Here is a 27693-nt window from a genome sequence, read left to right on the forward strand (position 1 = left end):
GTTAATAAAAAAAAATTAAGTAATAAAAAAAGGGACTTTTGAGTGTCCCCAGTAACCCATTAATAGTCAGTCTATTTTTTATGAAACTTGATTTACAAAATCCTTCATAGATTGGAATAAAAGCAATTTAGCAAGTTGTTTTTCTAGCAGCCATTGCAGAGAATAAATCTTTATGTTGAATATGGTTTTATGATAACTTTTTTTTTTTATTTAATTTTGTAAAAACATAAGTATATGGCTAGCCCAGTGGTCTGGTTGCAGTAAAAATATCAGTACTATTGCTTTGCACTTAGTTGTGACATTTTGTATAATTAATAATGAAGTGGTTGAATTCTGCTTCATTTGTTAATTTGTCAGTTAAAGGGTGTTTGTGTTCTGCTGTATATTTCAGTATCACTTTATGGAGGAGTGTTTCCAGCGAGTACAAGAGGAACGCCAGTGGACGTAGGGAGCAGACAAATCCTAGTCAGAATCAATGGTTTTACGTACGATTTGGAGATGGGAACACAAATAAAGTTTCACTTTTTTTTATGCCATTCATTTATAATAACATTAAACTGATGACATTACAGTAATAATTTTTTTTAATCAGTACAGTATTATTAGCTGTGTAACGAAGCTTTTCTTGTTACTAGTCCCATGGAATGTTGGAAAAGAAACCGGAAAAAGTTGAGAGCACAAATGTTCATGCAAGGGAACAAATCATGCTGTGTGCTCTCACGGATTTCCCTGGATGTAAAATAGTGTTGTGTATATTGTAAAGTATGTGGAGAGATTTTATGAAGATTGTTAGTCTAAGGTAAGAGGTTCTTGAAGTGTGCATTAAAAGAAAGGAGTCCCTTAGTGCAGAAGTGAGTGTTGCGTTGATGCCAATGAAATAATTTTATGCGACACATTATTTATCTTGTAGCTGTGTTTTAGAAGTCGTTCTGCCAGGCACTATATTCAATGTCTCCTAGCTATATATAGCCTTTAAACTCCATTTATCTATTCTCATTGTTTAGTTTACATCCTTGATCATTCATCACTTTTAATTGATAATGGATTCCATTAATGTGTTTTAATTGATTGAGCTCTTTTCATTTCATTTTTATCTTTTCTTGGCAGTTTAAGAGAAAACATACTTAAACCTCATGGTGCCCATGAGTTTTTTTTATAGCATTTTAGATCTTTTATATGTGATATATAAATATATAAATATATATTTAAATACAGTTATATTAGGGTTAGGGAAAAATAAGTTAGACTTTTGATAATTGTTGATTTTCCTTGTTTAGAAATTTGTTTTCCAATTAAGTTTTCATTATTTTGATCAGGTTTTTAGAATGTTGATCTCACTAGCATGCATTAAATCCTTTGGTTTCTCATCAGTTTAGTGTTTGATAAAGGAATTTCTTAGTAATATGAGAATAAAAAAACTTTATTTTTATACAGACTGATTAAACTGCACGTAAAATGTGGAAAGAATGGACCTTAAATATAATGAAGCATTTTTTTAAAACAAGCTTTGAGTCACATTTGGGAGGTAGTTTGTCACAATTACTAAAACTGAATTGATGAAAGCGATGTGCTGTACTTGAATTTTTATTGTAATTTATATGGATTGGTTATGAAATTCATAATTTGAGGAGTTATTAACTGTTGGCTATAACTATTTATTTTTGCTCTAGTGAATTTTTTATGACCTTAGTTACTTAAACATTCCATTTTCCAATTGTAGTTACTACTGTGTTCTTAGATAAGCTTGTCTTTTTAATAGTTTCTCACCAGAGTCATGATAGGGTGTTGGTCTTTTGGTTATCAGTAATTTTCATGTTTGTCTCTGTTGGGAAAGTTCTAGGTTACGATGGATATGAGAAGTGAGATAAGACAAGCCCTCTGTTTTCATCTGCTTGTGACCAGGTGTCAAATGCTTTAGTTTTTGCCAGTTAGTGCTAAGGTTTGTATTTTTATCACATGGTTTGCTTTTTCCTCAGGGATTTGAAGGAATAGAAGTCAGACTTCCTGTGAGATTTAAGGAATACAACTTAAAACTTAGAAATAGACTATTGTTGTCTTATCAAAGTAATGCATCAGATTTGGTTAGGTTATATAAATAATGAAAGTGCATGTGTTGGGGTAGGGCACTAAATGCTGAAAATACATTGGCTCGTGAAATTGTCCTAAGGCAGACATTTGTCAGAATGGAATTAGTTATAAATATGCTGAAAATGAAATTAGTTATCAATTTTCTTAAATTGAAGTAAATTGGGTGTGTTCAAAGAACTTCTGTTAGTTGTATGACAAAATTTATTTGTACCCCCCCTGCTCATTAAGGGTGCCTTATACAAATTACTCCCCCTGTCCAATTCATTCCATGTATAACTCAAGTTGCAGGTGTTCTTTCTAAATTGAAAATGAAGTAGCCTTGCTCTTCATTCTTGTATTTACATGACTCTTCCACTGTTGGTTTTACAGTCTTGGTGCATATTCTGTATTTATAGCTTTTCCATTGCATGTAAAGCATACATACTATAGGTGCAGCCAATTTTTTTTATTGCCTGCTATACCGTAGGCAGGTTTTTCCATTTTCTAAACAGCCAGCATTTCAAAATTAAAGCCAATTGGTTATTTAGATAAACAGAATTTTCGCATGATGAGGTATTGGTACTGTAGAACCAGCAGTGTTGTAAGAGAGGACTTCAGTTAAGAAATTTACCCAACAATGGTATTTTTGACTCAAAGCCATCCACCCAAATATGAAATAACCAGAGCATTAAGGAGATATCTGTGATTGCATTTGAATTGGCAAACATTTTATTTGGGAACTGCTAAAAGTCAAGGGTATGTAACAGTATGTTGTTTTCAAACTCAAGATTGGTTTTACACACACTAGTAAATTGCATGCTATGAACAATGGTGTCATTGAGATAAACCTTAGTTTACTATAACTTGTGAACTCATTACTTAAAGAACTATTTGTAGATGTAACAAGGTGTAATGAATTTAATGGAAATAGAAATAACTCTGGTACTTAATGAAAGCGTTAGAGAAACAATTTTCATTCCACGTATTGTAAATTGTTTTAGGTAATAGCCAAGATAATGCACTTTATGGTTATTCAACTTATAGTATTGTGCTAAACGGTTGAAACTGTATGATATTAGTTGTCCATGGAATTTCTAATGGTGGGTTCATATTTGTTGCTGTTACATTGTAGAGGATGTTTCAGGAATGTTTACCTTTATTGGTAACATTGAATGAATAACCATACTGGCTTGAAACTGGAAATTTTATCATAACCAGATTTCTAATGGAATTATATGCTGAATGTGAGCTTTATAAATGGGGAAATTTGAAATATATTTCTTATCTGGTATGGTTAACAGCCATAATATGTAAAATGATTTAAGATCATAATTTCTTTTGTATTGTAGCCTCAGCCTTACTGCATTTGGTCATTTTCAAAAATTGGGAATTATTGTTGTTATAGTTTTGTCACTAGACCACTGATATACACTTCTGGGGTCATAATTCGCACCCAAAGAAATGAATTCTTCTGTGAGTGGGAAAAATTACTGGGAACAAGACACATTCAAGGGAGTTGAAGTTAATCAGGAAGAAGCTAGAGAGTGGAAGGAAGGTAAAATGCATAAAAAAACCCCATCGTAGTTTAGGGTTGAAGGGACGATGTCAAGGAACCCCTTTATATTCTGCAGGGCATCATGCAAAGCACACATTGGTGGTAGTACCTACATTTATGATATGAATTGCAGTGATATCTGGTATTGTAATTTTTATATCAAGTGATTCCTTCATTTATTTTGTAGCCTGTCATTATAAGGGAAATTTAGAAAAAGCAGTGTTTTCAAGTCTGCCATTTCCCAATTTTAGTAATAATACTTTAGGTTAAATAAGAACAAGTGTTACCGATGAAAATATTTTCATAGAGAATAATTTTGATGCAAGTGTTACTGATGATATTTTCTTAGATAATAATTTTGATGCTTTGAGTACAGATATCCTTTTTTCAAGTAGAATTTCCTTGTGTATATTTATGAGTTGAAAAATATACCTCTCATAGTTGCTGAGCCAGTAATGTTGGTGTATGAATAAACTGAAATTTTAGCTTATAGTTGCAGACTACACTGATCTGTTTGTAATTTAGGTATTGTCAGGTTTAAACAGTTTAATATTTTTTTTGGTCAGCGTAAGGAAGAACTGATGAAATTTGTAATGAAGGGGTTAATAGTCTTTTGGTGTGGAAAACTGCAAGGGTAATTGTTTTTTGATATAGGTATTTTACTGGAAATTATAGTTGGTTTAGTAAGTTCAGTTTCACAATGGTTGTTCTATTTTGCATTCTAATAATGCCCTTACAAGATTAAATTTAGAGAAATTTTGTATTGGAATGTAGAGTTGAGAACTCGAGATAAAAAAAAATTATTGTGCTTGAATTTATTTAGGCTATGTGGGTCTTCAGTCGGAGGTTAATGTACACATTAGAAACACAGTTTTACATTTTATGGTACAAGGTGAATTAGAATGGATTTGTGTTTAGATGAGTTTTGCTGTGATTCATTTATAATTATGATGCAGGTTTGGACAGCTAAATGCTATCCCATCATCTTTTGATACATAATTTTTAGTCAAGTTTTACCACCTCTGTATAAAGGCGAGAGAATTTCCACTTACAGTACTTTTGTTTATTGAATTACAATGTAAATAGCAGTATTATACTCAAGTTAATGAAGCTGCATTATATAAGAAGATGGGAAGTATGGAAGTCATGTAGATCACCTCGTGTTTTGATTATATAACTGCTATTAGAAATGCCACAGAAATTGAGTGAGAATAATTTAAGTTTATGTAAATTCATATACATGAAGTACTATACGTATATACACCCAGAATGTGTAAGGTTGTTCATTTCCTTTTATTTATTAGAGGGGACAGGGGACTGATTGATATTGAAGTATATGTGAAAATTGAAGATTTTTAGGATGGCTTATAAATAGAAATTAGAATATTTTATTTTTAACTGAGCAGTATGTTACATTTTTCATGTACTATCATATGGTGGAAGGTATTTCCTTTATACTGAAATTATCTTGCACATCAGAAAACATCATGAAGGTTAATATTCAGTTTCTCTTTGTCTTTATTTTCCCCTTCAAAGTATGAGTAACTTTATTGAATTCCACTTGAGATATGTACTGAAGTTCTGATATATTTTTAATAGATTTTTGAAAGTTCGAGGCACTTTGTGTCAAATAAGAGCACTGTAGGTTGATTTATAAAGCTCTGTTCACTAGGTTTTCCTCTTGAGTGTTACCCAAATGTAAGGTTAAGAGCAATTTAAGCAGATATTTTTTTCTTGTTCAGCATGTATTATGTACATAGCTTGTATCGCTTATGCATCCATTCCTTTCCTCATGTGGCTCTGTGTGTGTTGTGGACCATAAAATATGAGATTTGGTCATGTAATTTCACTTAACATGAGTATAAAAGAGCAATATATACTTTTATGCATATCAATATTATTTTCATTACTAGAAAATGTTGACGTTTGAAATACTACATTTTAGTAAATGGTATGTAGAATAATAGTCAAAACTGAAAAAACTTTTGAATGTCAGGGTCAGTCTTTGTTTAACAGCAGTATTTTTAGTAGTAATTTATATAGTAAACAGCACATGATTATTCATATGCTTAGTAAAGTTTAATATTTCTTTTGTTAATGTGTATGAACTCAGAAACAAAATTTTTTCAAAAGGTCTTTTTTGGTCTTGGGAAAGTATAGTTTGTAGGAATTCAGTAGCTTCAATATTTTTGGCCATCTTTACATATTTTCAGAATCCATTATATGATGAATACTGTACTGCCATATACTCAAGTCTGAAATATCAGTAAGATTTTAAAGCTGGTTTAGGTGTAGGTTCTGCTGAGGAGCAGCATCAGTGCATTTATTAAGTACCAACAAGATTCACCTACAGGCTGGCTTTTCCCATATTTATTGTCTGCAAACCAGTAATCCTCACAATGCTTAGTTTAGTAACTTTCTTTTGTGCCACTGCCATACTGTGGAATTCCCTTTTCGCTTGCATTTTTCCTTACTTGTCTCATGAGCAAGTTAGTCTCTCTGTAGGGTTAGGTAACCCCACTTTTTTTCATTGTTTTTTGTGGGCTTTAAAGAAGGCTGTTAATTTTACATCTTATTTTGGGCTTGGTATTTAAAAAGTGTTTAATTGTGCTGTATTCTCAGATAAAGGTAAAAAATTTGAGCCCCATTTCATTTAGTGTGGCATTAGACTTGCAAAGGTTATGTAGAACTACCAGGAAACTTTTACTAATTGATGCTTTAATCAGGTATCTTTAGTATAAAGTGAAACCTTGGTATAATGCAGTATAGCATTGTAGAGGTCACTGTAAAAGTGGCTTATGATGGTTTTCTCTTGCATAGTTTCTGCCTTTTCTTCCTCAAAAGTAGTTTTCTCTATTTCTGTAGTATAAATTGGAAACCTCCCTTTTACTGTATTAGTAGTTTGGTCAGTTCTTGATTTTATGCCCTTTTATTTGTTGCTGATGAAAAGTGCATCCTGTATTACCTTCATGCCAGGGCAGTGGTGCTCAGACCATTCCAGTTTTGAGTATACTGTAATTTGTTACTTGTTTGTCCAAAATTTGTTGAGATGGCCATAATAGGCAAATTTTGAACAACCCACAAAGTTTAAAAATAGTAAATTACTCACTTCAGGTGTGAGGTTATCAAGCAGTTTTATGTTACAGATGTTATGGTTTTTTTTTTTAGGGGAATTAACAGTAGAATTTGACGGGGAATATTTTTGTTATGTTATATTATTATCATATCCAAGTGTTAATTTCATCTATGTAAAATGCTGTATGAATAGTTACATATAATATTTATGACATTTTATGTAGCAGCTTCATATATTTCAAATGCATGCATATAAACATTTGATGTATATATCTACATGCCATATTTGAGATGCGGGGTACTGTGTACCTAAAGAATCATCAACATTCACGTTGTATATATGATGTAGTTTTATGTTCTTTTTTGAGACAAATATATTGCTTGAAGTTCATTTCATGTATCTTCGTACTCCTCCTGTGGCCTTTTGTGCTCATTTTGTACTATTATCTGTCAGTTGTTGTTTTTGATTGAGGTGGCTTTATGCCAACACTGGCACTTGCTCATAGAGCAGCCCGTAAGTGTCATACAATATTCGAAGCAAAAACATGGTAATGAGTAAAAATGTAAAAAAGTGAAAATATGGTCATGAAATGAAAAGATCAAAAGTAAGGGTCACAAACCCCTTTAAAACCTCAGGTACCCATCAGTAGGTGAGAAAGAGTGATAGTAGTGAGTCATGGCAAGTCTTTGATGGACAGCAAGGAGCTCGTACCATTGCGTACATAAACAAACAAGGCCTGATGTCCCATTACTTGAACGGCTTTGTGATGCTGACAACCAGGTACATTCCTGGGAAAAAGAGCATCATGGCGGACCAGTTATGCAGGCTGTATCATATAATGGGAACAGAATGGTTGTTAGAACGGCATAGCTGACGGGTTACTCAAGATGTGGGTTGGCCCCACATTGGATCTGTTTGCAACAGCAAGTTGCCCCTGTATTGTTCTCTCTTACCTGATGAAAGAGCTGTCCTGCAAGACACCTAGCAATCATGGGACAATCTAGTTCCATACACCTTCCCCCCCCAAACCGTTCAACAAATTCAGAAAGTCATCAACAAGCTGTTCATGTCCCAGGGCCTGAGGATGAAACTCCGCTCCAAAGTGGCCCCATGCAGAGTGGTCCACGGACCTTCTCCACCTGCTGGTAGACATCTCAAGATGGCTGCTCCCCACCCCAACCCTGCTGAAATAAGAACACAATGGCTGGTTGCATTGGACAGTGACCTCCCTATAGCTTCATGGATGGAGGCTATCCAGCAACTTAGAAAGTGTTTTTTTTTTTTCTTCTTCCCCAGAAGTTACTGCAATCATTGCTAATCTCCTCAGACACACTTACCTCAATCTGTACCAGGGAAAATGGAAGTGAGAGGGGTCTCCATCCTCTCTAAGCAGTTGTGAAGGATTTGGTCGAGTTCCTCTTTTACTGTATCAGAAGGGGCACCTTTCCATGTCAGCAATTCAAGGCTATATGTCCGCCCTCTTCCGGGTATTCAAACGTAGAGGCATTGCCCTGTCAACATCATGGGAGTCAAACATGGTTAGAAAATTTGAGAAAGGTTATCTCCTTGAGAATTAAAACCCCTAAAATGAAGCGTCGCCAAAGGAAAGTCCCTTTGAACCACAAAGAAGTGTCTCAGACTGGGACTTGACCCTGAAATCTGTTTTTCCGCTGGCAATGGCATCGACGAAGAGGGTGAGCGAACTTCATGCCCTCTCATATGATGAGACCCACACCCATGGATGGACATTAATGGCCTTTAACCTCCTCCCAGAGTTTGTGGCGAAGACCCAGAAAACCTCCACACACGACCCAAGGTTCGATGGTTTCTCTGTTCCTTTACTTAGGGTCACTCTGACGTCCGAATTTCGAAGACTTTTTGAATTTTAGTCATTAACCTGTTCTTTACCTACATTTTGTTTTGGGGTACCAAGAGCACCATCATTCAAGACTGTTGCATAGTACCAGGTATATGAAGGTGATATGCACATACTACCAAAATTTCTAATCTTCCTCTTTTCACCTCTAGACCTCTAATCATTGAGTTTGAAGGGCTTGGAGCAAAATAAACAGCATTGAATGTTCTTGGGAAAGTGGTATGCAGTGCTAGGCATATGATGAAGCAAAATTTATTGCTGGATATTTAGATTCAGACATTTGGATATATACTACTGTGTATCATACATACACATATATAAGCAGTCCCCGGTTATCAGCGGGGGCTCCGTTCCGACGGCTTGATAGTAGTAAGCGAAAATCGCAGATAACCGAAAGTCGGCGATTTATGGCGCCTATAACTGAATCTTGGAACCAATAACCAGTTAATGGTGCCTCCGTTAGGTATGCATTGGCGCATAACACTATTATTGGTGCCGGTGGCAATTTTCAAATCTAGATGAAAGCCATAAACCCGAATCACATAACCTGGAACTACCTACATATATAAACGTAGATAATAAAAAGGATTAAGGATAATGAAAGAAATGACATTTTGTTGACAAATATCATCGAGTTGTGCGCAGAATAGGCAAATGGAGCTGCCATATTACAAAATTGCTATGAAAATGGGTAGATCAGAAATTTAAAACATTTCACTATCGTATTGCTATTTCCTTTCAAAGTAGAATAATAAATGTTACTCGCTTTGTAGAATTAATCCTGCTATACAAAGTTGAATAACACGTTGATCCTTTGTCATCAGTCACCTTTGGTTTTGGAGGCTACAAGCTTTTGTCTGCTGATTCCATAAGGGATTTTCAGCCGTAAAATGGAAATGATCATACAAGAAAAATGCTGGTATATATAGGAAAAATACAAACAACAATAACTTTTAATATTAGTTTATTTATCAATATATATCTTAATATAACAGTATACACTATTCTATAGCTACTCTATATGTTACATTCATATTTATATATTTTATTTACATATATTCAACATTGATAACGTTTTGAAAATAAAACTGTCATTTTTTTATGATTCCCATCACAATTACAAAAGAATTTGAATGGAAAGAAAGAGGTGGGATTTGTGTTATGTACTCGGATGTCATATAACCCTTCGCATGAAACAGGATGTTGGTTTTACCAACACACAATAAACACGGTTTTGCAACTTTGCACTAATGCTTGTATAGAACATTCTAAAACTTTTTATTAGCCGATTCTCAACCTAAATAAGAAATAAATGCAAAGAATCGGGGATTTGTAAAAAATAACTTTAAAAGTACTGACAGAGTGAAGAAATCGCTTCAGGAAGGCTGTCTGCTATAACATTTCCGTGGGAAATAGATTATACAGAAAATAAGGGTATGTTTAACTACGATATTTGGTTCTCAGTATGGCACAGTGCCGCTTTTTCAGACTACATGTATATATATATATATATATATATATATATATATATGTATATATATATATATATATCTATGTATATTATATATATATATATATATATATATATATATATCTATATATATACATGTGTGAATGTATAGTCTCGAAACACGTATGCTTTCTTCTATCCTGAACGTATTGCCGAAGCTGTATCATTTTAACATTTCATTGTTAAGTATTATATGTATTATTCTTACTAGATAATTCATTATTTTCTACGCTGTCATTTAATTATTATTCATTTATTGTATATTTCAGAAATATGAAAAGACAAATTTCCCCATGTATATATACACATATACATTTGTATGTTAGGTATTACACAGGAATCTAAAGAAGTATGACTGTTTGCTGATATACTGATTGCCTAGGTTTTCTTTTGAATTAGTATCCCACTTTGTTATATATATATAATATATAATATATTAATATATATTATATATATATATAAATATTTTATAATATTATATAATATATATTAAATTATTATATATATATATATATAATATATATATATAGATATATATAAATTTATACTATATATATAAATTTGAAGAGGATATTTGTTTAAAGGTTCTGGGTAAATCAAGAACAGCAAACATTCAGCTTCCTGTGCAATGCCTAAACCCAAAAATGGAAGTAAGTTGTTGTTATCATTATTTGAGCACCAGGACATCGACGAATTACAAGGAAACTAAGAACTGGCTGCGATTTCAAACTCTCTCCCTGTTTCAGTTCACCACCTTAAAAAAAAAAAGTTTGATTTTTAAATAATAGTTTTTAATTACGGAAAAGTCCCAACTTACAACAGCAGAAATAATGTTACAGAAATTTAAGCATTGTTTTATCGTGTTTAAAAAAAATGATCGTTGACGTTTGTCATTCTGTGACTACAAGATACCCCAGATACCCCAGACAGTGTAATACAGATTTATAGTGAGACGGGACACCCTGAATCTTATTACAGTTTATCTTTATTTACACAAATGTACACGAACTTGGTCATATTTTTTCAGGATCCTGATTCATAGGTAGTGAGCTTTTATTGCTTTTTACTTAACGGTGTTGTGAGTTAAACCTTTGCTCATTATCCTGTCAAAAATGGTATCTAACTGAGAAGAGGAACAAAGGAAACAAACATAACAAAAAAATTATCTGAAGAATCGTTACTTAAAAGTATTTCTGTTAAAAGGTAATTTCAGTAATTATTTTGAAAAAGAAATTGTGAATTCATTACCAGCAGCAAAATTAAATTGAAGGATGAACGTACAATTCGCAAAACCTGTCTTGTGATTTTACGAGAGACTACAGGGGTCTAGTGAGTCACAAAATGATCTTCTCCGTAATTAAATGCTACTGATTGACAGATCTGATCACCGTAAATATTTCGAAAAGGATAAACAAACATATTTTAGAGGTACGAAAACGGAGGATTGAGAGACGACAAGAAAAGTAGATAAAATCAAGTGATAAAAAAGGCAGAAGAGAAAATGTTAAAAGATTTGTATTAAATCTAAAGACCTACTACTTTGAAGACTCATTATTTTTTCTCGAGGTAAGAGAAAGACACTTCTCTCCCTTTGCAGTAGAGCTTCGAACAGCATTCTGGGTAAGGCTTTCCCTCGACTCGCACGATGTAGCAGTCCTCGCTGTCCAGTTTGGGAGGCTCGGCGCATCTGTCAAGGGGGAAGAGAAAAGACTTCAGTATTTAGACAAAGCTTTGAAAGGCGATACGAAAGACGAAGTATATATAGCATCTGAATAAAGTTATCCTGTATATAAGAGAATGTTAGAGCTAAAAAAAGCACCCATAAAACAAAGTAGCCTATAGTAGGATTCTTCTTAAATTGTAATGCTTATGATTTTTCTTTGTGGTTCGGTATCCCATTTCTTCCGTCTTTTTGCCTGCGTTCTTAGGGCCTAAGCTACGGAAGAACCTAAGATGTCGGCTTCTGCAGTAAAAAAAAAAAAAAAAAAAAAAGTGCCAGTGAAAAATTGGCCCTTTTTATTTCTGGTTGAAGCCGTAAATATATGGTTTTAGAGAGAACAGTTCCAGCTGCAAATATTCTCACGTAAAAATTGTAATAACTCGGTTTAATGGGGCGGAAAGGTGGAGAGACGATAATACTTATTGTTTGTAATTCTAGGGCTGGGGGCATTGCGTGGAAGTTCAACACTCGCTTTTAGTTTTCGCTTTTTGTTTTTTTTGTTTTTTTTGTTTAGAACCTAGATGGATATTTCGTCTTTTCATTTACTTTTTTATTTCTATTAGACGTTAAGATGTCAACTAAAAAGATAAGGAAACTATATATCTGTAAAAATATAATATATATATATATATATATATATATATATATATATATATATATATGTGTATATATATATATATATATATATATATATATATGTACATATATATTATATATATATATATATATATATATATATATATATATATATATATATATATATATATATATATATATATATATATATATATATATATATATATATATATATATATATATATATAGTATATATATACTATATATATATATATATATATATATATATATATGTATATATATATATATATATATATATATATATATATGTGTGTGATATATATATATATATATAATATATATATATATATATATATATATATATATATATATATATATATATATACACACACACACGTACGTGTGTGTGTATTTGTATGTTTATGATTCTTGACTGCAAAGGAAAAGAAACAGTCATTGACGAAGGTGAGCAAAGCTTTCAGCTGCTTGCCCTTATCCATTGCCTTTGCAATAAATGAGGTCAAGCCTCTTGCCCGGCGACAACTGATTAGATGTTGAAAAAGCTAGCAACAGGGCTTATAGGAGAAGCGACTTATTGAGGGAGAGTTTGTGGTGTCCAGACGCTCTTCTGTTTCTTATTTCGTTCCATGGTAAAAAAAGGTCTTGTATATTGGAAGAGAGATATCTAAGTGTTGTGAATAAATAACTGAACGCACTCTGAAATCAGATGTGATAGAAATAAGTGAGATAAATGCATTTTCAGTTGAGGCGAAGAGCACCTATGTAAGAAGGTTAGATCACGCAATGGAAGATTAAGAAGATGGAGTTAGCATTACTGTGCCACGATATCTGAGGTAGATGGATCACGTGGAATGTCTCCATTAAACCAGAGTCGCTTTCTTTAACTTCCCGCCCCACAGGGGGATAGTGCCGTCAGTGGACCTCATGCGGTGCACTGTAGGCATTACTTAAGGTTCTTCGCAGCGTACCTTCGTCCCATAGCTGCAACCACTTTTGTTACTTTTACTGTACCTCCTTTCATATGCTCTTTCTTCATCTTACTTTCCACCCTCTCCTAACACTTGATTCATAGTGCAACTGCGAGGTTTTCCTCCTGTTACGCCTTTCAAACCTTTTACTGTTAATATCCATTTCAGCGCTGAATGACCCAGTGCTTTGCATTTGGACTAAATTCTATATTCAACTCAGCTCTTCCCTCCTCCAGAGAGAAAACAGATGCGTGCGGGGATTAAGATACAGAATGAACTCAATAGAGCCTCACCTGGTGCGCTTCTCCAAGAGAGTGCCGTTGGATGCGACGTAGCAGGTGGCCCTTTCACAGGTGTGATCTATGGTCCAAGTTTCCCCCTGGTCTCTAAGAGAGCACCTTTCCGCGTCAAAGCAACGCCCGCTGTAATCTGAAAACGAAAATGCTGAATTAGGAAACAGATAAGAATCTGAGGAAAATAACAGTAATAACTTGGCAAGGAAAACAAAAATGTCATAACAGCTGCAGCTTTGAGGTTTATAAGTGCACGGTTAGGTAAAGTTATGACAACAAATCTGATAAACATGGCCCTTGAGATTAAATTTTAAAATGTCATTAACAGTGAAAGCTTTCTCTTGGTAATTAATTCTAGGACTTTAATCCTCTTATAGGTGAATGATCGAGACACCGATGAAATGGAAAAAAAAGACTAAAACTATTAAGGACAAACATGGAATAATTTAAACGTCTATGTTTTCGCTTGAAACATAGAATTTTTTTTTTTTATTAATATAGTGACCTTTATCAGACAGGTTAATTAATCATTAATGTGCCCATAAAATGTAACTTGTAATTATTACTAGTCACCACAACTTTTTATAATCATCGTCACTTTTTTTTCTTCCACTTGTCGTTAGATTTAATAGCATAGCAAAAGATCCTCACATATTTTCATCTTACTTCAGTTTTTTCTTTTCCTTCTCCTCACCTTGATAATAGGATTAGAGAAATCTATCCGCACCGAATTCCGCGTCTTAGTTTTGCGTCCGTAGTACTTTGCCTCGTACCACACTTGAATGCGTTTGAATGGAGTCATTGATGACAGTGTAAACTCCAGTTTTCAGCAGCAAAATAATTTTGAGATATACAATAGAAACACGTTTTTCCTTTTTTTGCTGGTGTAAGTAATCAGCAATGTTCAGTGACGCAGTAAGGAGTTAGTACTTTCTCCAACCATCATTCATGAGGAGGATTGTGTTTTGCCAGTGGCTTCGAGATCTTGGTTCGGTGGCTGTTCTCGTCTTTTGCCGCTGTGCTTTGGAATTCTCTCATTGCTCTCCCTTTTTGCCACGATGCCTATAACCTTCCACCTTTCAAAAAGCCGAAATACAGATTTTTTTCGGTCTTGGTTTTGACATATTTTCCTTTTTCTGTCTTTTTCTTTATCTTTCATATTCCCATCGGCCTTTGCGCATAAATGATGCTCGTGTTAACTTTTTTGTTACTTCGTTTATGTCTACTTGAACATAACATGCAGTTAACACATAAAATATGTCTAACACATGATGCCTTCGTGCACTCATGCATTAGTACCTATATAAAATTCTTTGTCTCAAATACAGTGTTGATGTAAATAAATATGCAAGTATGTAAACTCAATAATGGTAAACTTGCAGGATATATCAAAGTAATACTACTCGGTAAAAAAACCCAACATATTTACCACCAAATTTGTAAAACATCTAGACCATGACAAGAGACTGAGGCGAAATGTCATAATTTAAAGCTTACTTTTTATAGGAAAAACTGTAGGCTTTTCATTATTATGAATACAACAAAACCTTTCTCACATAAAAGTAAAATATAGGTATGTTCAATAATATCACATCCCCGAACTACAATACTCTCTTTGCTTTGCAAAAACCAAAGTCTCGCAATAAGACAGAAAAAAGAAAAAACAGTAATTAAGAGCAGGCTACAAAGCATTCTACTATGACGTAAAATGCCAGCAGTAACCAGGGTAGCTAACGATAGTAGTGCCTCCCTCCCGCTGACGTTCACGGTGGTCCGCTCGTGACTTGTCCGATTACTCTCTACTGGCTTCGTATTCTTCACCACAATCATTCAGTGCAGGCTTCGTGTTCACCGCCATAGGAACCCGTCTTGTAGCTGACCTGCTGGCCTTAACAAACTCCTGTAGGCATTCTATTATAAACTTGTCAAATTGGCGCTTCGGTTCAAGGCCTCTGGTTTGGTATTGCCGTTAAAGAAAAAAGTGGAAAAATAATAGACTTTCTGGTTTGTTGAATATGCCAGCTTCATTTAGCCTCTTGACAGGCGTCAGTCATTGCTAATGAGAAGATTCTGAAACTGAAAAGAATTCGTGAAAAAATGGAACGATTATAATGAAGGAAAAGTCTTTCGGAACATACTTTTAGTTTGCTGTAAAAGAAAACTATTAAGATGACTTTTTCTGTCCGCCCTCAGAGCTTAAAAACTACTGAGACTTGTTGATCATCGACCCTTCAATCATCAAACTTACTAAATGCAGCCCTCTAGCCTCAGTAGTTTTAATTTTATTTAAGGTTAAAATTAGCCATAATCGTGTGTCTGGCAACGATATAGGGCAGGCCACCACGGGCCGTGGCTGAAAGAGTCATGGGCCGTGGCTCATACAGTATTATCCGAGACCACAGAAAGATAGATCTATTTTTGGTGGCCTGGATTATAGGCTGTATTGAAAACTGGATTGCGCGAAGAAACTTCGGGACTTTTTTGTTTAAATATTGAAAAATCGTTAAACAAGATGTAGATTAAGGCAGGATTCCACCGAGGCAACGTGTAGCATGCGACTGACGCTTTCAACAAGTATGTTGACTGCGGCTTTCAACCAGGAGACATGTTGCCTGCGACAAGGCAACACCGTTGTTGCTTGTAGCATGCTACCTGCTTTGTTGACTGCTGAATGCCACAAAACCTTTTCCGCCAATTTATCAACAGATGTCTCGGCGACGGTCGCTGCTGCTGCACATTTAGTGTTGTGCTCTCAAACTCACCATGCAATCTTCTAAAAATAATAATAATAATAGCAAAGAAAGCTGCTGTGACCTACAAAAGAAGGCTGATAAAAAATGACCTGTTACTTGAGTGACTTATTTAAAAAACATATAAATTACTGCACAAAGCTACGATAAAATCTGAAATAATGGAAATTGTTCATTTAAGTAAAATAAAAAGTCAAATATCCAACGTCGGCATTTCGTCCTTTAAAAAGATGAAGATTGATTACTCATGAGAGAGAGAGAGAGAGAGAGAGAGAGAGAGAGAGAGAGAATGCCCAATTTTCTGAACTGTCGTTTCTAGCACCATCTTTTGTGTGTGTGTGTATGTGTGTGTAAGAGAGAGAGAATAGCCAACGAGAGTATTTGCCACTGCTAGTACGATATCTTGAGAAAGGAGAATCTTCTCTCCAAACACTCACATGCGAGAGTGTGCAGTACGCGAGTTCTGGATCTGTTTTACTAGTTAAATTTCTCTGCCCATCCCCACAGCGCATCTTGTTTAGCATGGTTACTCTTGTACTCTGTCGAGGATATATCCCATAGAACAGCAAGTTTCCTATATTCTTCTATAAATTCTATGGTTTTTTTCTTGCGACTAATTCATCTTGATGCTTTCAACATCGAATCCTTCCCCCGGGAGGTGGGAAGGCGTTCAACACATAGGCAACAGGCTAAATCTTGTCGCATGCTTCAGGTTATACGGCAACAAGTTGCCATCTGTCGCATGCCACACAGTTGAATTGGTGGAAACCACTTGGCGTATGAGAATGTAGCATGCCACATGTTGCCAAAATGTTGCTTCGGGGAATTCCGCCTTAAGAAGATAAGGTGAGTTAAGCAGGAGTCGATTTTTCAATTCTTCCGTGCATGACGTCACATACTTCACTCTGCCCGGTCGGCCGCCGGGTCAGTAGTTACGTTCTTCCCCTTAAATGTGGTGACAAGCAGACGGGAGTTTTCACGCATTTATGACGATTCTTGAGGTTTTTGGAATTTAATACGTTATTGCCACGGTGATATGTTCTATTTACGGATGCTGTAACACAGAAAGGGACAATGTTTGAAGTGAAAAGGTTATCTTTGCCCATTTCTCTAAGATCCCGAAATGTGTAGGAAGTGACTGACATCTGCAAAGTGACCATATACTAACCTAAACGCCAAAACCGCAAGAGTGAGTTAGGTTCATTTTTTAACAAAACGATTATGGAAGAAACCTCAGGCCTGAAATGTTTAATCACTGCCCTGCAAATGCGAGGAAATGAAAAGATGATGCCATCACGAACCAACGTTTGTCTGTGCATGATACTAGTGCCACTGTTGATTCAGGTATTTAACATCTGGACTCTTGTTTTAATTAGTCTATCTGTTACATTTGAAATTATAGATAAATATATTAACCATAGGCTTATATGAATCTTGTATCAACTAAATTGCTTAAATATATAAGTTGTTTGACTGGTTAGGAGTGATTAGATTGAAATAGGCCTAGACCTATGTGTAGTTGAGATTAGGTATAAATGCCGTCCGCAGAAAAAAATGGAAGGGGGGCGGGGGGGAGGCGCTAATTATCATTGGCGCCTCCCCCTCTTCCGTTTTTTTTTTTCTGCGGACGGCATTTACCTAGTCTCAACCAAGGCCAACAGAATAAAATTCTGTTGGCCTTGATCTCAACTACACATAGGTCTAGGCCTAATTCAATCTTATCACTCCTAACCAATCAAATAACTGATATATTTATGCACTTTAGTTGATACAAGATTCATATAAGCCTATATAGTAATATATTTACCTATAATTTCAAACGTAACAGATAGACTAAATGAAATGGAGATCGCTGTCGGGTAGCCAATTTCTTTGGAAATTGTAGTTTCCCATAGTCTTTTGGTTGCTTATTAACGATTAACGTACGCGAATTACTACGAAAACATTCTTTTCGAGTTATTTGTTTCACAAATCGCAAGTGACAAGACAGACAGAACACACATTAGATTTCCTGGAAAACGTATGATAATGGAACCCAGAGTCACGAGAAACCGCGAGAAATTGCGATATTTTGTTTACAGCCTGCTCGGAAAGTTTGGTTCGAAAGTTATTTTGTTGTAGGTAAGTTTTTGTGGACTTTTGCATTTCCTGTGTATTTTTGGGAGTTACAATCGTAAGCTAACCTGCCCTAAATATGCCAGGTGTTTGGATGATCGACATTGGGGGCATATATGTGTTGTATATGGCAGCCTACTAATATGATTGATTTTCTCTCATGAGTCTGAGAGTTGGGCCTAGTCGGTTTTTCAGTGAACGGTGATAAAAGTTGCATCGAATTATCATGATTCTACTATGCATTTCAGGGACCGCGAGTCATTTTTTTCAAATATCTTCCAGAGTAATGATTTGATCGAAATGGTACTTAACACAGTGCACAAGACACCTCCTGTAAGTTTTGGTAATATAGTGCATTGTCAAATGGTGTTAGTTAAGCCGTATAGGGCAAACAACCGAGTGGACTAGCTGATCCAGTCTTTCCCGCTTGTTGATCTACCCTCCGAAAAAGTACTTTAATATGTCCTGACACCGGAGAGCGGAGATGGGCACCAGTGACCAGTCATGAGTCACCTAGAGACCTCTACCGGTGGCCACGGCTCTACTCTCCTTTCGAAGTAAGCAAAAGTACATTTTCGGAGGGTGGATCAACAAGCGGGCAAGACTGGATCAGCTAGTCCACTCGGTTGTTTCCCCTACTCTTGACTTTTAAAGGCAAAATCGTATGAGTCAGCAGGAGTCATTTACAGATTCGAACTTCCGCTATCCCCATCCCTTCCCTCTCTCTCTCTCTCTCTCTCTCTCTCTCTCTCTCTCTCTCTCTCTCTCTCTCTCGTAGTAGCCATCTTGCTTGGTGAGACGTACCCGCGTGAAGTCAGATTAATCAACAGATATCACAAGTTTAACATACGACTAGAATTTGAGAAATATCTAGAAGTGTTCGTGAACTATCGGTGATAAGATTATTGTGAAAATAGTAGGATAAAGCGTCTTCTAAGTTAGTTTATCAAGTGTAATACTATAAATCAGAACAAGATGGCAGTAAGTTCCAACTGCGGGAAGAGGTGGCGTAATTTGGCGTGTTTAGCAGATTCGCAATACGATGAGGTAGCAGGAAGGGAACTGGCATTTCTCATCTATGAAATCAGCAACAGTCCTACCAAAAAGATACAAAAAGCATTCATAGATATATTAGAAGGATATAATCCTTCAAACTGGAACAAATCTAATGAAAACATCTTGAAAATAATTGAAGAAGTTCCAAATAAAATCCAAGTGGTCAAGAGACTCATAAAGAAAATATACATAAACCAACATATTCCGACAAAGAAAATGAATAAGGTGAATCTTGTGAATATCCTAATTGATGCATTAGGAAAAAGAATGCCAAAAGCATGCAAACTGTGTAAGGTTTGGTATAGCATAGTCAATCCACAAAACCTAATCAGAAAATGTGCTGCATGCAACATTCCGACCCATCCACAGTGTGCTGAGGTAATACAAGATTTGAGAAAAGATACAAGAATTTTTGTTCAACATGTCTATCATGGATAGACAATGTTATTAAATCAAGATTGATGTACAAATAGTTGAGGATGAAGAAGAAGAGGAAGAGGAAGAAGAAGAAGAAAAGAAGAAGAGGAAAACGGAAGAGAAGTAAACAAAAATGAAATGACAGAAAAAAATAAGGAAAACAAAGAACAAGATAAAAGTATGGATGCAGAGATACTCATTGATACTACATATGAGGAATAACAATAAAGCAGCACCTACCTACGAAGAAATAAATTACGATATGACAACAGAAAAGCAAATCCCGAAGAGGCTCTACCCAGATCTACACAATGACGGGAAAGAGGAAAAAATAGACAAGAAAGACAAAATCTGCAACCTTTGAAAAGAGGGAATTGCAGATTTGGAGAAAGATGTTACTACAAACATCCTAAGATATTTGTCAAAACTATGAAATATATGGTAAATGTGCATACTTAGATGGATATGGGGATGATTGCAGAGATCTGCATCCAAAAATATGTAAAAACCTAAAAGAAGGAAAATGATGTAAGTTCGACAAAAAATGCAAATATATGCACCCTGTAGACCATGAATCATAATCAAATAAATAACCAACCAAGTAATAAAATCCAAAATAAGAAAGAAACAAATAAAGAGAGAAATCAAGAATATCAGGTAAAAGAGAAAAGCAAACCACCAATGAGATATGCAGAGTGTCAGCAAAAAATTTCAAAGCATCAGCTCCGAAATTCTACTCAAGAGATAATAACTGTATTTATTATGCAAGAGGATATTGCAGAAACGGAGAAAAATTGCAAGATTCAGACACAAAATGAATAGTTATGATGAAGGAAGATCAAATATTATGGAAAAGTTGGATTTTTTTTAATGTCAGAATTTCTGGAAATGAAAAAAAGCCACATACCAGAACAGGAAAGAGCATGGAAAATCCTTATTACTATCATTATTAAAGGAAGGAGAAAACACGCAAACCATCATAGTGATGAATGCGCAGGGTTTAGTTACGAGTAACTCAAAAAGAAAAAATAGAGTACTTTATTAAGACGAACCCCCCCCCCCCCTAACCCCCCAAAATGAAAAGAAATAGATATAATGAATATAAGTGAAACCTGGTATTCCCAAGAGACTGGGAATGATGATCAAATAAAAGGGTTCCAAACTTATAGATCAGATAGAAAAAATAGGAATCAAGGGGGAACCGCAATATATGGGAAAGACAAAAAACAAGGAAAAATATATGAGAAATATAGTAACTCAGAATGTGAACTAATAGCGGTAGAATTTGAATCTGAAAAATTAATGAACATAGTAATATATAGACCCCCTAATACTAAAGAGTTTGACTTAATAATTGAAAAATTGGATGATATATGTAGAAATCACAAGGACTGGACTATTCTCCTATCTGGAGACTTCAACTTTCCTTTCGTAGAATGGAAAGAACGAATAGGAGATTGTGGTTGTACTTATACATATAAAAAAGAGAGTAATAGTAGTGCAGAAGATAAGAGGCAATTTGAAAAGCTATTAGATATGCTACTAGAATACAACATTCAACAAATAAATCACCTGCCAACAAGAAAGGAAAATACTTTAGACCTAGTATTTGTGAACGAGATGAATTATGTTAAAGAAATAATAGTTTATAATGCGAGTATTTCAGACCATAATGTCATAGAATTAACAGTTCATTCCAAAGCAAGTGAAAATAGAGATAAGCAAGAAATGAAAAAGTGGGAAGGATATGGAAATACAACTTCTACAGTAAAAAATATAAAATGGTTCAGAAATTAATGAAGAATTAAACAAAGATTGGGATAACATTTTCGTAAGTGATGACATAAGGGTAAATACGGAGATATTATATAAAATATTGGAGAAAATAGTGGAAAAAAAGATATATACCGAAGAAGAAAAGTAAACATCATTCATGCATACCAAGAGACAGAAGGATCTTGTTCCAGAAAATCAGAAAGTGGATAAAGGTCTTGCAAAAGAAAAAGAAAAAAAATGCATGGAAAGTTATAGAACTAAAAAGTAAGATAGAAAATGCAGAACAAAAGATTATACAATCAAAAGAAAATGAAAAACGGGACTTGGAAGAAAAAAACCCTAGTAAATATCAAGCAAAACCCCAAACTATTATACTCATATGCGAAGAAGATGAATAAAAGAAGAATAGAAATAGGCCCTCTGAGAATTGAAGGAGATTAACGAATGAAAAAAAGGAAATTTGCAACATACTGGCAGAACGATATAAGAGAGAATTCACCCTAGAATAGAAAATGAAGATAATGATATAGAAGTAAGGGAAGAAAAATAGTGAATATTTAGCTGACATAGAAATTAATGAAGCTGATATTGTGCAGGCAATTAATGAAATTAAAAAAAATGGAGCTGCTGCAGGGCCGGATGGAGTCCCTGCTATTTTGTTAAAGAAAGTAGTTCATTCTATCGCAAAGCCACTTGCAATATTATTAAGACAAGGTGTAGATACAGGCAAGATTTATGATGAGCACAAATTAGCATATATCACCCCTACTTTCAAAAGTGGATCAAGACTAGAGGCAAGTAATTATTAGGCCTGTGAGTCTAACATCACATATTATGAAAGTGTATGAAAGGGTAATGAAGAAAAATATTATGAAACATTTAATAAAAAATAATTTGTTTAATATAGGACAACACGGTTTCGTACCCGGAAAAAGTACACAAACCCAACTGTTAGTCCACGTAGAAGAACATATTCAAAAATATGAAAAGCGGAAATGAAACAGATGTGGTTTATCTAGACTTTGCAAAAAGCTTTTGACAAAGTAGACCATAATATATTAGCAAAGAAAATTAGAAAACACATATCGTAGATAAAGTAGGAAGATGGTTAAAAGAATTTTTACACAACAGAAAACAGATAGTTATTGCAAACGATGAGAAATCGGATGAAACCAAGGTAATATCCGGTGTGCCACAAGGTACGGTGCTAGCTGCAATATTGTTTGTTATTATGATTGAAGACATAGACAGTAATGTTAAGGATTCGGTAGTGAGTTAGTTTCGCTGATGACACAAGAATAAGTAGAGAAATTACTTGTGATGAAGATAGGAACGCTCTACAAAGAGACCTTAACAAAGTATATGATTGGGCAGAGGTAAATAGGATGGTATTTAACTCTGATAAATTTGAATCAATAAATTATGGAGACAGAGAAGGAAAGCTATATGCATAGGGGACCTAATAATGAGACAATCACAAATAAGGAAGCAGTTAAAGACCTTGGTGTGATGATGAATAGGAACATGTTATGCAATGATCAAATAGCAATTCTGTTGGCAAAATGTAAAGCAAAAATGGGAATGTTGTTACGGCACTTCAAAACAAGAAAAGCTGAACAACATGATTATGCTTTATAAAACATATGTTCGTAGTCCACTTGAATATTGCAATATTGCAATATGATATGGTACCCACACTATCAAAAGGATATTGCACAAATAGAGAGTGTACAAAGGTCCTTTACAGCTAGAATAGAAGAAGTTAAGGACCTAGACTACTGGGAAAGACTACAATCCTTAAAATTATATAGTCTAGAAAGGAGAAGAGAACGCTACATGATAATTCAGGCATGGAAACGATAGAAGGAATAACAGAAAATATCATGGAACTAAAAATATCAGAAAGAGCAAGCAGAGGTAGATTAATAGTGCCCAAAAAACTATACCAGGAAAAATAAGGAAAGCACACAGGACATTAATCCACTACGACCAGCATCGAATAATAGCAGCGTCTATTCAATGCGTTGCCAGCTCATCTGAGGAATATATCAGGAGTGAGCGTAGATGTGTTTAAGAATAAGCTCGACAAAATATCTAAACTGCATCCCAGACCATCCAAGATTGGAAGATGCAAAATATACCGGAAGATGTACTAGAACTCTCTGGTAGACATTAGAGGCGCCTCACACTGAGGGATCCTGGGCAACCCGAACGAACTGTAAGGTCTGTAAGGTAAGGTAAGTCTCACTTTCTATTTGTCGAGAGAGAGAGAGAGAGAGAGATGAGAGCGAGAGAGAGAGAGAGAGGAGAGAGAGAGAGAGGGGACTAATTATAGCAGTCGCCTTTTCCGGATTCCACAGACAAGTCAAGAACTCTCTGCTAAACGAATGTAATCTCTTGGCAAGGCCAAAGAAAAATACATTTCAGCCAATAGAGTTTTTTTAAAACTAGCTTGCGACCTTTAAATGTCACTCATTTTTATGCATAAAATTCCGGACCATTTCTGCTCCGATCTTCCGAGAGAAAAAATGTTTCTACATTGAGCTTCCATCAGCGTTCTCTCTCTCTCTCTCTCTCTCTCTCTCTCTATCTCCTAGCAGCCATGCCTGAAGGCAGCTATCTTGACTTATTTTCACGTCATTTGATGTCTTTCGTCATGTTAAGAAGCAAATTATCAAGTACAGAAGGGTGCTGGTTTTTGTATACGTGATTATATAGTTATAATTACACATCTACATCTTTAATAAGGAACAAACCACACTACATTATTATATATTATAATATTATTATATGCATACAAATTATTATATATATAATATTATATATAGATATTAATATATATCTATAATATATATATATATATATATATATATATATATAGATATATATATATATATCTATATATATATATATATATATACTATTATATATATAATAATATATATATGTATCTATATCTATATATATCATATTTATATATATGTATATATATATATATATATATATATATATATATATATATATATACACACCGTATGTGTATAATAAAAACTTATTTTAGGATGCAAAACAAATATGGAAAAGAACTCGGTAGCTACTTGTCCATTACCTAAGTGATATTGAGACGACTAGACACCACCAGGAACGCTCAACCCATAAAGTTCACTGTAAAGGTTAAGTGCCAACTAAAATCAAATATAAAAAGAAATTGATAAAAAAAAAAATGTTTTACGTGGGTCTATTAATATGGAAATGTTCTTGTTCTTAACCTTTAAGCTAAAGACTCTGGCGTATCTTTCACCTTTTGCAACATATGTACACAAATGTTAAGGCTATTTTAGATATTTCCTCTTTTTGTGCGTAATTAAAGGCGGTTTGTGGGGTGTTGTCGACGGCCTGTCTGTCACAAAGTACTGTCATGTCGTAAAAGCACCGGTCAAGTGATATGATCGACATAAACGACATTCAACAGATATTAAGGCGGAAGGTCAATAGGAGGGGCACTTATTAGGCGCTCTGACAGAACACCTTGGATCGATGTTTTACAATTGCTGATCTGTCGACCGTAACTGAGGAGCGCTGCTTTAATCCGCAAGATTTGCAGATAAAACTAGAGATAGAGAGATCGAAGGGGGTGTTCGAGGAGGGAGGAAGAGGAAAAGTTCACCTGGTCTCATTATTAAAAGAAATAATCTGTGAAATTATCGTCTGCAGTAGCTTGTCTTCAGCAAGGCCTTGAATACAGCACCATGATAGCATGAAATGGATGGTCATGAAAAGACGAAAACTTTTTTCAAGGAAATTTAGGTACCACCATTAATTGCATCGTATTCCCGAGAAATATTGATGCATTGAAGAAAATACAGGAAGGATAGCTACTCTTCTCTTTCTGAACAGATAAAGTTCTGGTCATTTTCTACTGGTTTTAAATTGCTGAACGTTTAATCTAATTTATGCTTTACGACCCTCTTCTTTTTCTCAAATAAGGGAATAAAATTTCGTGGACATCCTAGTTAAAAATATAAATGATCATACATTAAGTTGTTGCTATTTTTGACTAAGGTGGCCTTTTGCCAGCATGGGGTCTTGCTCCTGGGTTAGCCGCATGAGTTGCAGTCCCCCAGACATTATTATACGTAAAATATAGACTCCCCTTGAATTATTTGCACTCCCCCAGTCATTATTATACGTGTAATTCCCACTCCCCTCACACCCGTTAATGCTATACAGTATTATCTACTCTGCATTTTATAGTTCTTTTCATACATAGGGTTTAGATAATTGTATACTTGTTTATATATTATATTTAGAGCTTGACATGGCATGGTTTGGCTTGGCTTGGCTTGGCTTTTAGAGTTCTCGCCATATCATGGCTTGGCTTCGTTTGAATTTTAGAGTTCTTGGGTTGGCTTGGCTTCGTTTGGCTTTTAGAGTGCTTGGCATGACATGCTTTGGCTTTGCTTAGCTTTTAGAGTGCTTGGCATGACGTGGCTTGGCTTACCCTTTAGAGTGCTTGGCATGGCATGGTTGGGCTTGGCTTGGCTTGGCTTGGCTTGGCTTGTCTTTTATAGTGTTTGGTATGGCATGGCATGGCTTGGCTTGGCTTGGCTTGGTTATTCTTTTAGAGTGCTTGGTATGGCATGGTTTGACTTGGCTTTTAAGAGTTTTCCTTGGCCATGGCTTGGGCTTGCTTGTCTTAGCTTCGTATGTCTATAGTGGGTGGCTACTGGCATGCTGGCTTGGCTTGGTATTGGCATGGCATGGATGGCTTGGCTGGCTTGGCTTGGTTATTCTTTTAGAGCTTGGTAATGGCATGGTTGGACTTGGCTTTTAGTTCTTGGCATGGCTTGGACTTGGTTTGTCTAGCTGTCTGTCTTTTATAGTGTTTGGTAGGGCATGGCATGCTTGGCTTGGCGGCTTGGTTTTACTTTTAGAGTGCTTGGATGGCAGTTGATTGGCTTTTGAGTTCTTGGCATGACATGGGCTTGGCTTGATATGCTGGCCTTTAGAATGGCTGGCATGGCATTGTTTGGCTTGGCTTGGCTTTGTGTGCCTTTAGAGTGGCATGGCATAGTTTGGCTTGGCTTGGCTTTATTTGCCTTTTAGAGTACTTGGCATATCATGGCTTGGCTTTGCTTGGCTTTTAGAGTTCTTTCTATGGCATGGCTTAACTTGGCTTGACTTTTAGAGTTCTTGCCATGGCATGACCATGGCTTAGATTGGCTTGGCTTGGTTTGGCATGGATTTTAAAGTGTTTGGCTTAGCTTGGCTTGGCTTTTAGAGTTCTTGGCATATGATAGTTTGGTTTGGCTTGGCTTGACTTTTAGAGTGCTGGGCATGGCACGCTTTGGCTTTGCTTGGTTTTTAGAGTGCTTGATAAGGCATAGCTTGGCATGGCTTTGCTTTGCTTGCCCTTTAAAGTGCTTGGCATGGTATGGTTTGGCTTTGCTTGCCTTTTAAAGTGCCTGGCATGGTGTGGCTTGGCTTGGGTTGGCTTGGCCTGTAGAGTTCTTGGCATGGTTTGGCTTGGCTTGGCTTGGCTCGGGTTGTCTTGTTTTGTCTTGGCTTGGCTTGGCTTTTAGAGTGCTTGGCGTGAATGTTGTGGTACGCTATGTTTATTTTCTCATGAGTTTTCGTATTGGCACATTTACAGGTACCTTCCTTACTCAATAAAGTTGCAAACAAATCACGCCATCCCGGAAAGCCGCGCTTCCTCTGACTACGCCACAGTGGTTCGTTTTCAATTTTACTACCGAGAAAAGTAAACCGCACATAACAACACAGCTGATTTTACTGGCAGAGAGAAAAATTCACCTGTATATATATATATATATATATAGATATATATATTTATATCTATATATATATATGATATATATATACATATATAATAATA

General features: G+C 35.3%; 2 protein-coding genes and 1 long non-coding RNA gene across 5 annotated transcripts in view; 2 read left to right on the forward strand and 1 right to left on the reverse strand.

Moving 5' to 3' along the window:
* Positions 1 to 391: 391 nt before the first annotated feature.
* Positions 392 to 7088, forward strand: LOC135224722 (sorting nexin-27-like; the record flags this gene model as incomplete). The annotated part of the gene is given in 1 exon segment (XM_064264016.1): positions 392 to 7088. A coding segment is annotated over 1 exon segment (57 nt), but the record flags the coding sequence as incomplete, so codon positions are not given.
* A 3550-nt stretch (positions 7089 to 10638) lies between these two features.
* Positions 10639 to 27693, reverse strand: part of LOC135224726 (uncharacterized) — a 146568-nt gene continuing 129513 nt past the window's right edge. Inside the window, exons 2-4 of one of the 2 annotated variants that reach the window (XM_064264041.1) lie at positions 13684 to 13819; positions 11621 to 11771; positions 10639 to 10838 (exon numbers count right to left, since the gene is read on the reverse strand). In XM_064264041.1, coding sequence (XP_064120111.1) covers positions 11636 to 11771; positions 13684 to 13819 — 272 coding nt within the window. In that variant the 3' untranslated portion in view covers positions 10639 to 10838; positions 11621 to 11635. Of the gene's footprint in view, positions 11772 to 13683; positions 13820 to 27693 lie in introns of both variants that reach the window. The other variant, XM_064264030.1, reaches the window with a different exon arrangement.
* Positions 16782 to 27693, forward strand: part of LOC135224736 (uncharacterized) — a 150716-nt gene continuing 139804 nt past the window's right edge. Inside the window, exon 1 of one of the 2 annotated variants that reach the window (XR_010316816.1) lies at positions 16782 to 17777. This is a non-coding gene — a long non-coding RNA (uncharacterized LOC135224736). Of the gene's footprint in view, positions 17778 to 18248; positions 18555 to 27693 lie in introns of those variants that run through there. The other variant, XR_010316817.1, reaches the window with a different exon arrangement.

This window comes from Macrobrachium nipponense, chromosome 20, assembly GCF_015104395.2.
Source record: "Macrobrachium nipponense isolate FS-2020 chromosome 20, ASM1510439v2, whole genome shotgun sequence".
NCBI classification, from domain to species: domain Eukaryota; kingdom Metazoa; phylum Arthropoda; class Malacostraca; order Decapoda; family Palaemonidae; genus Macrobrachium; species Macrobrachium nipponense.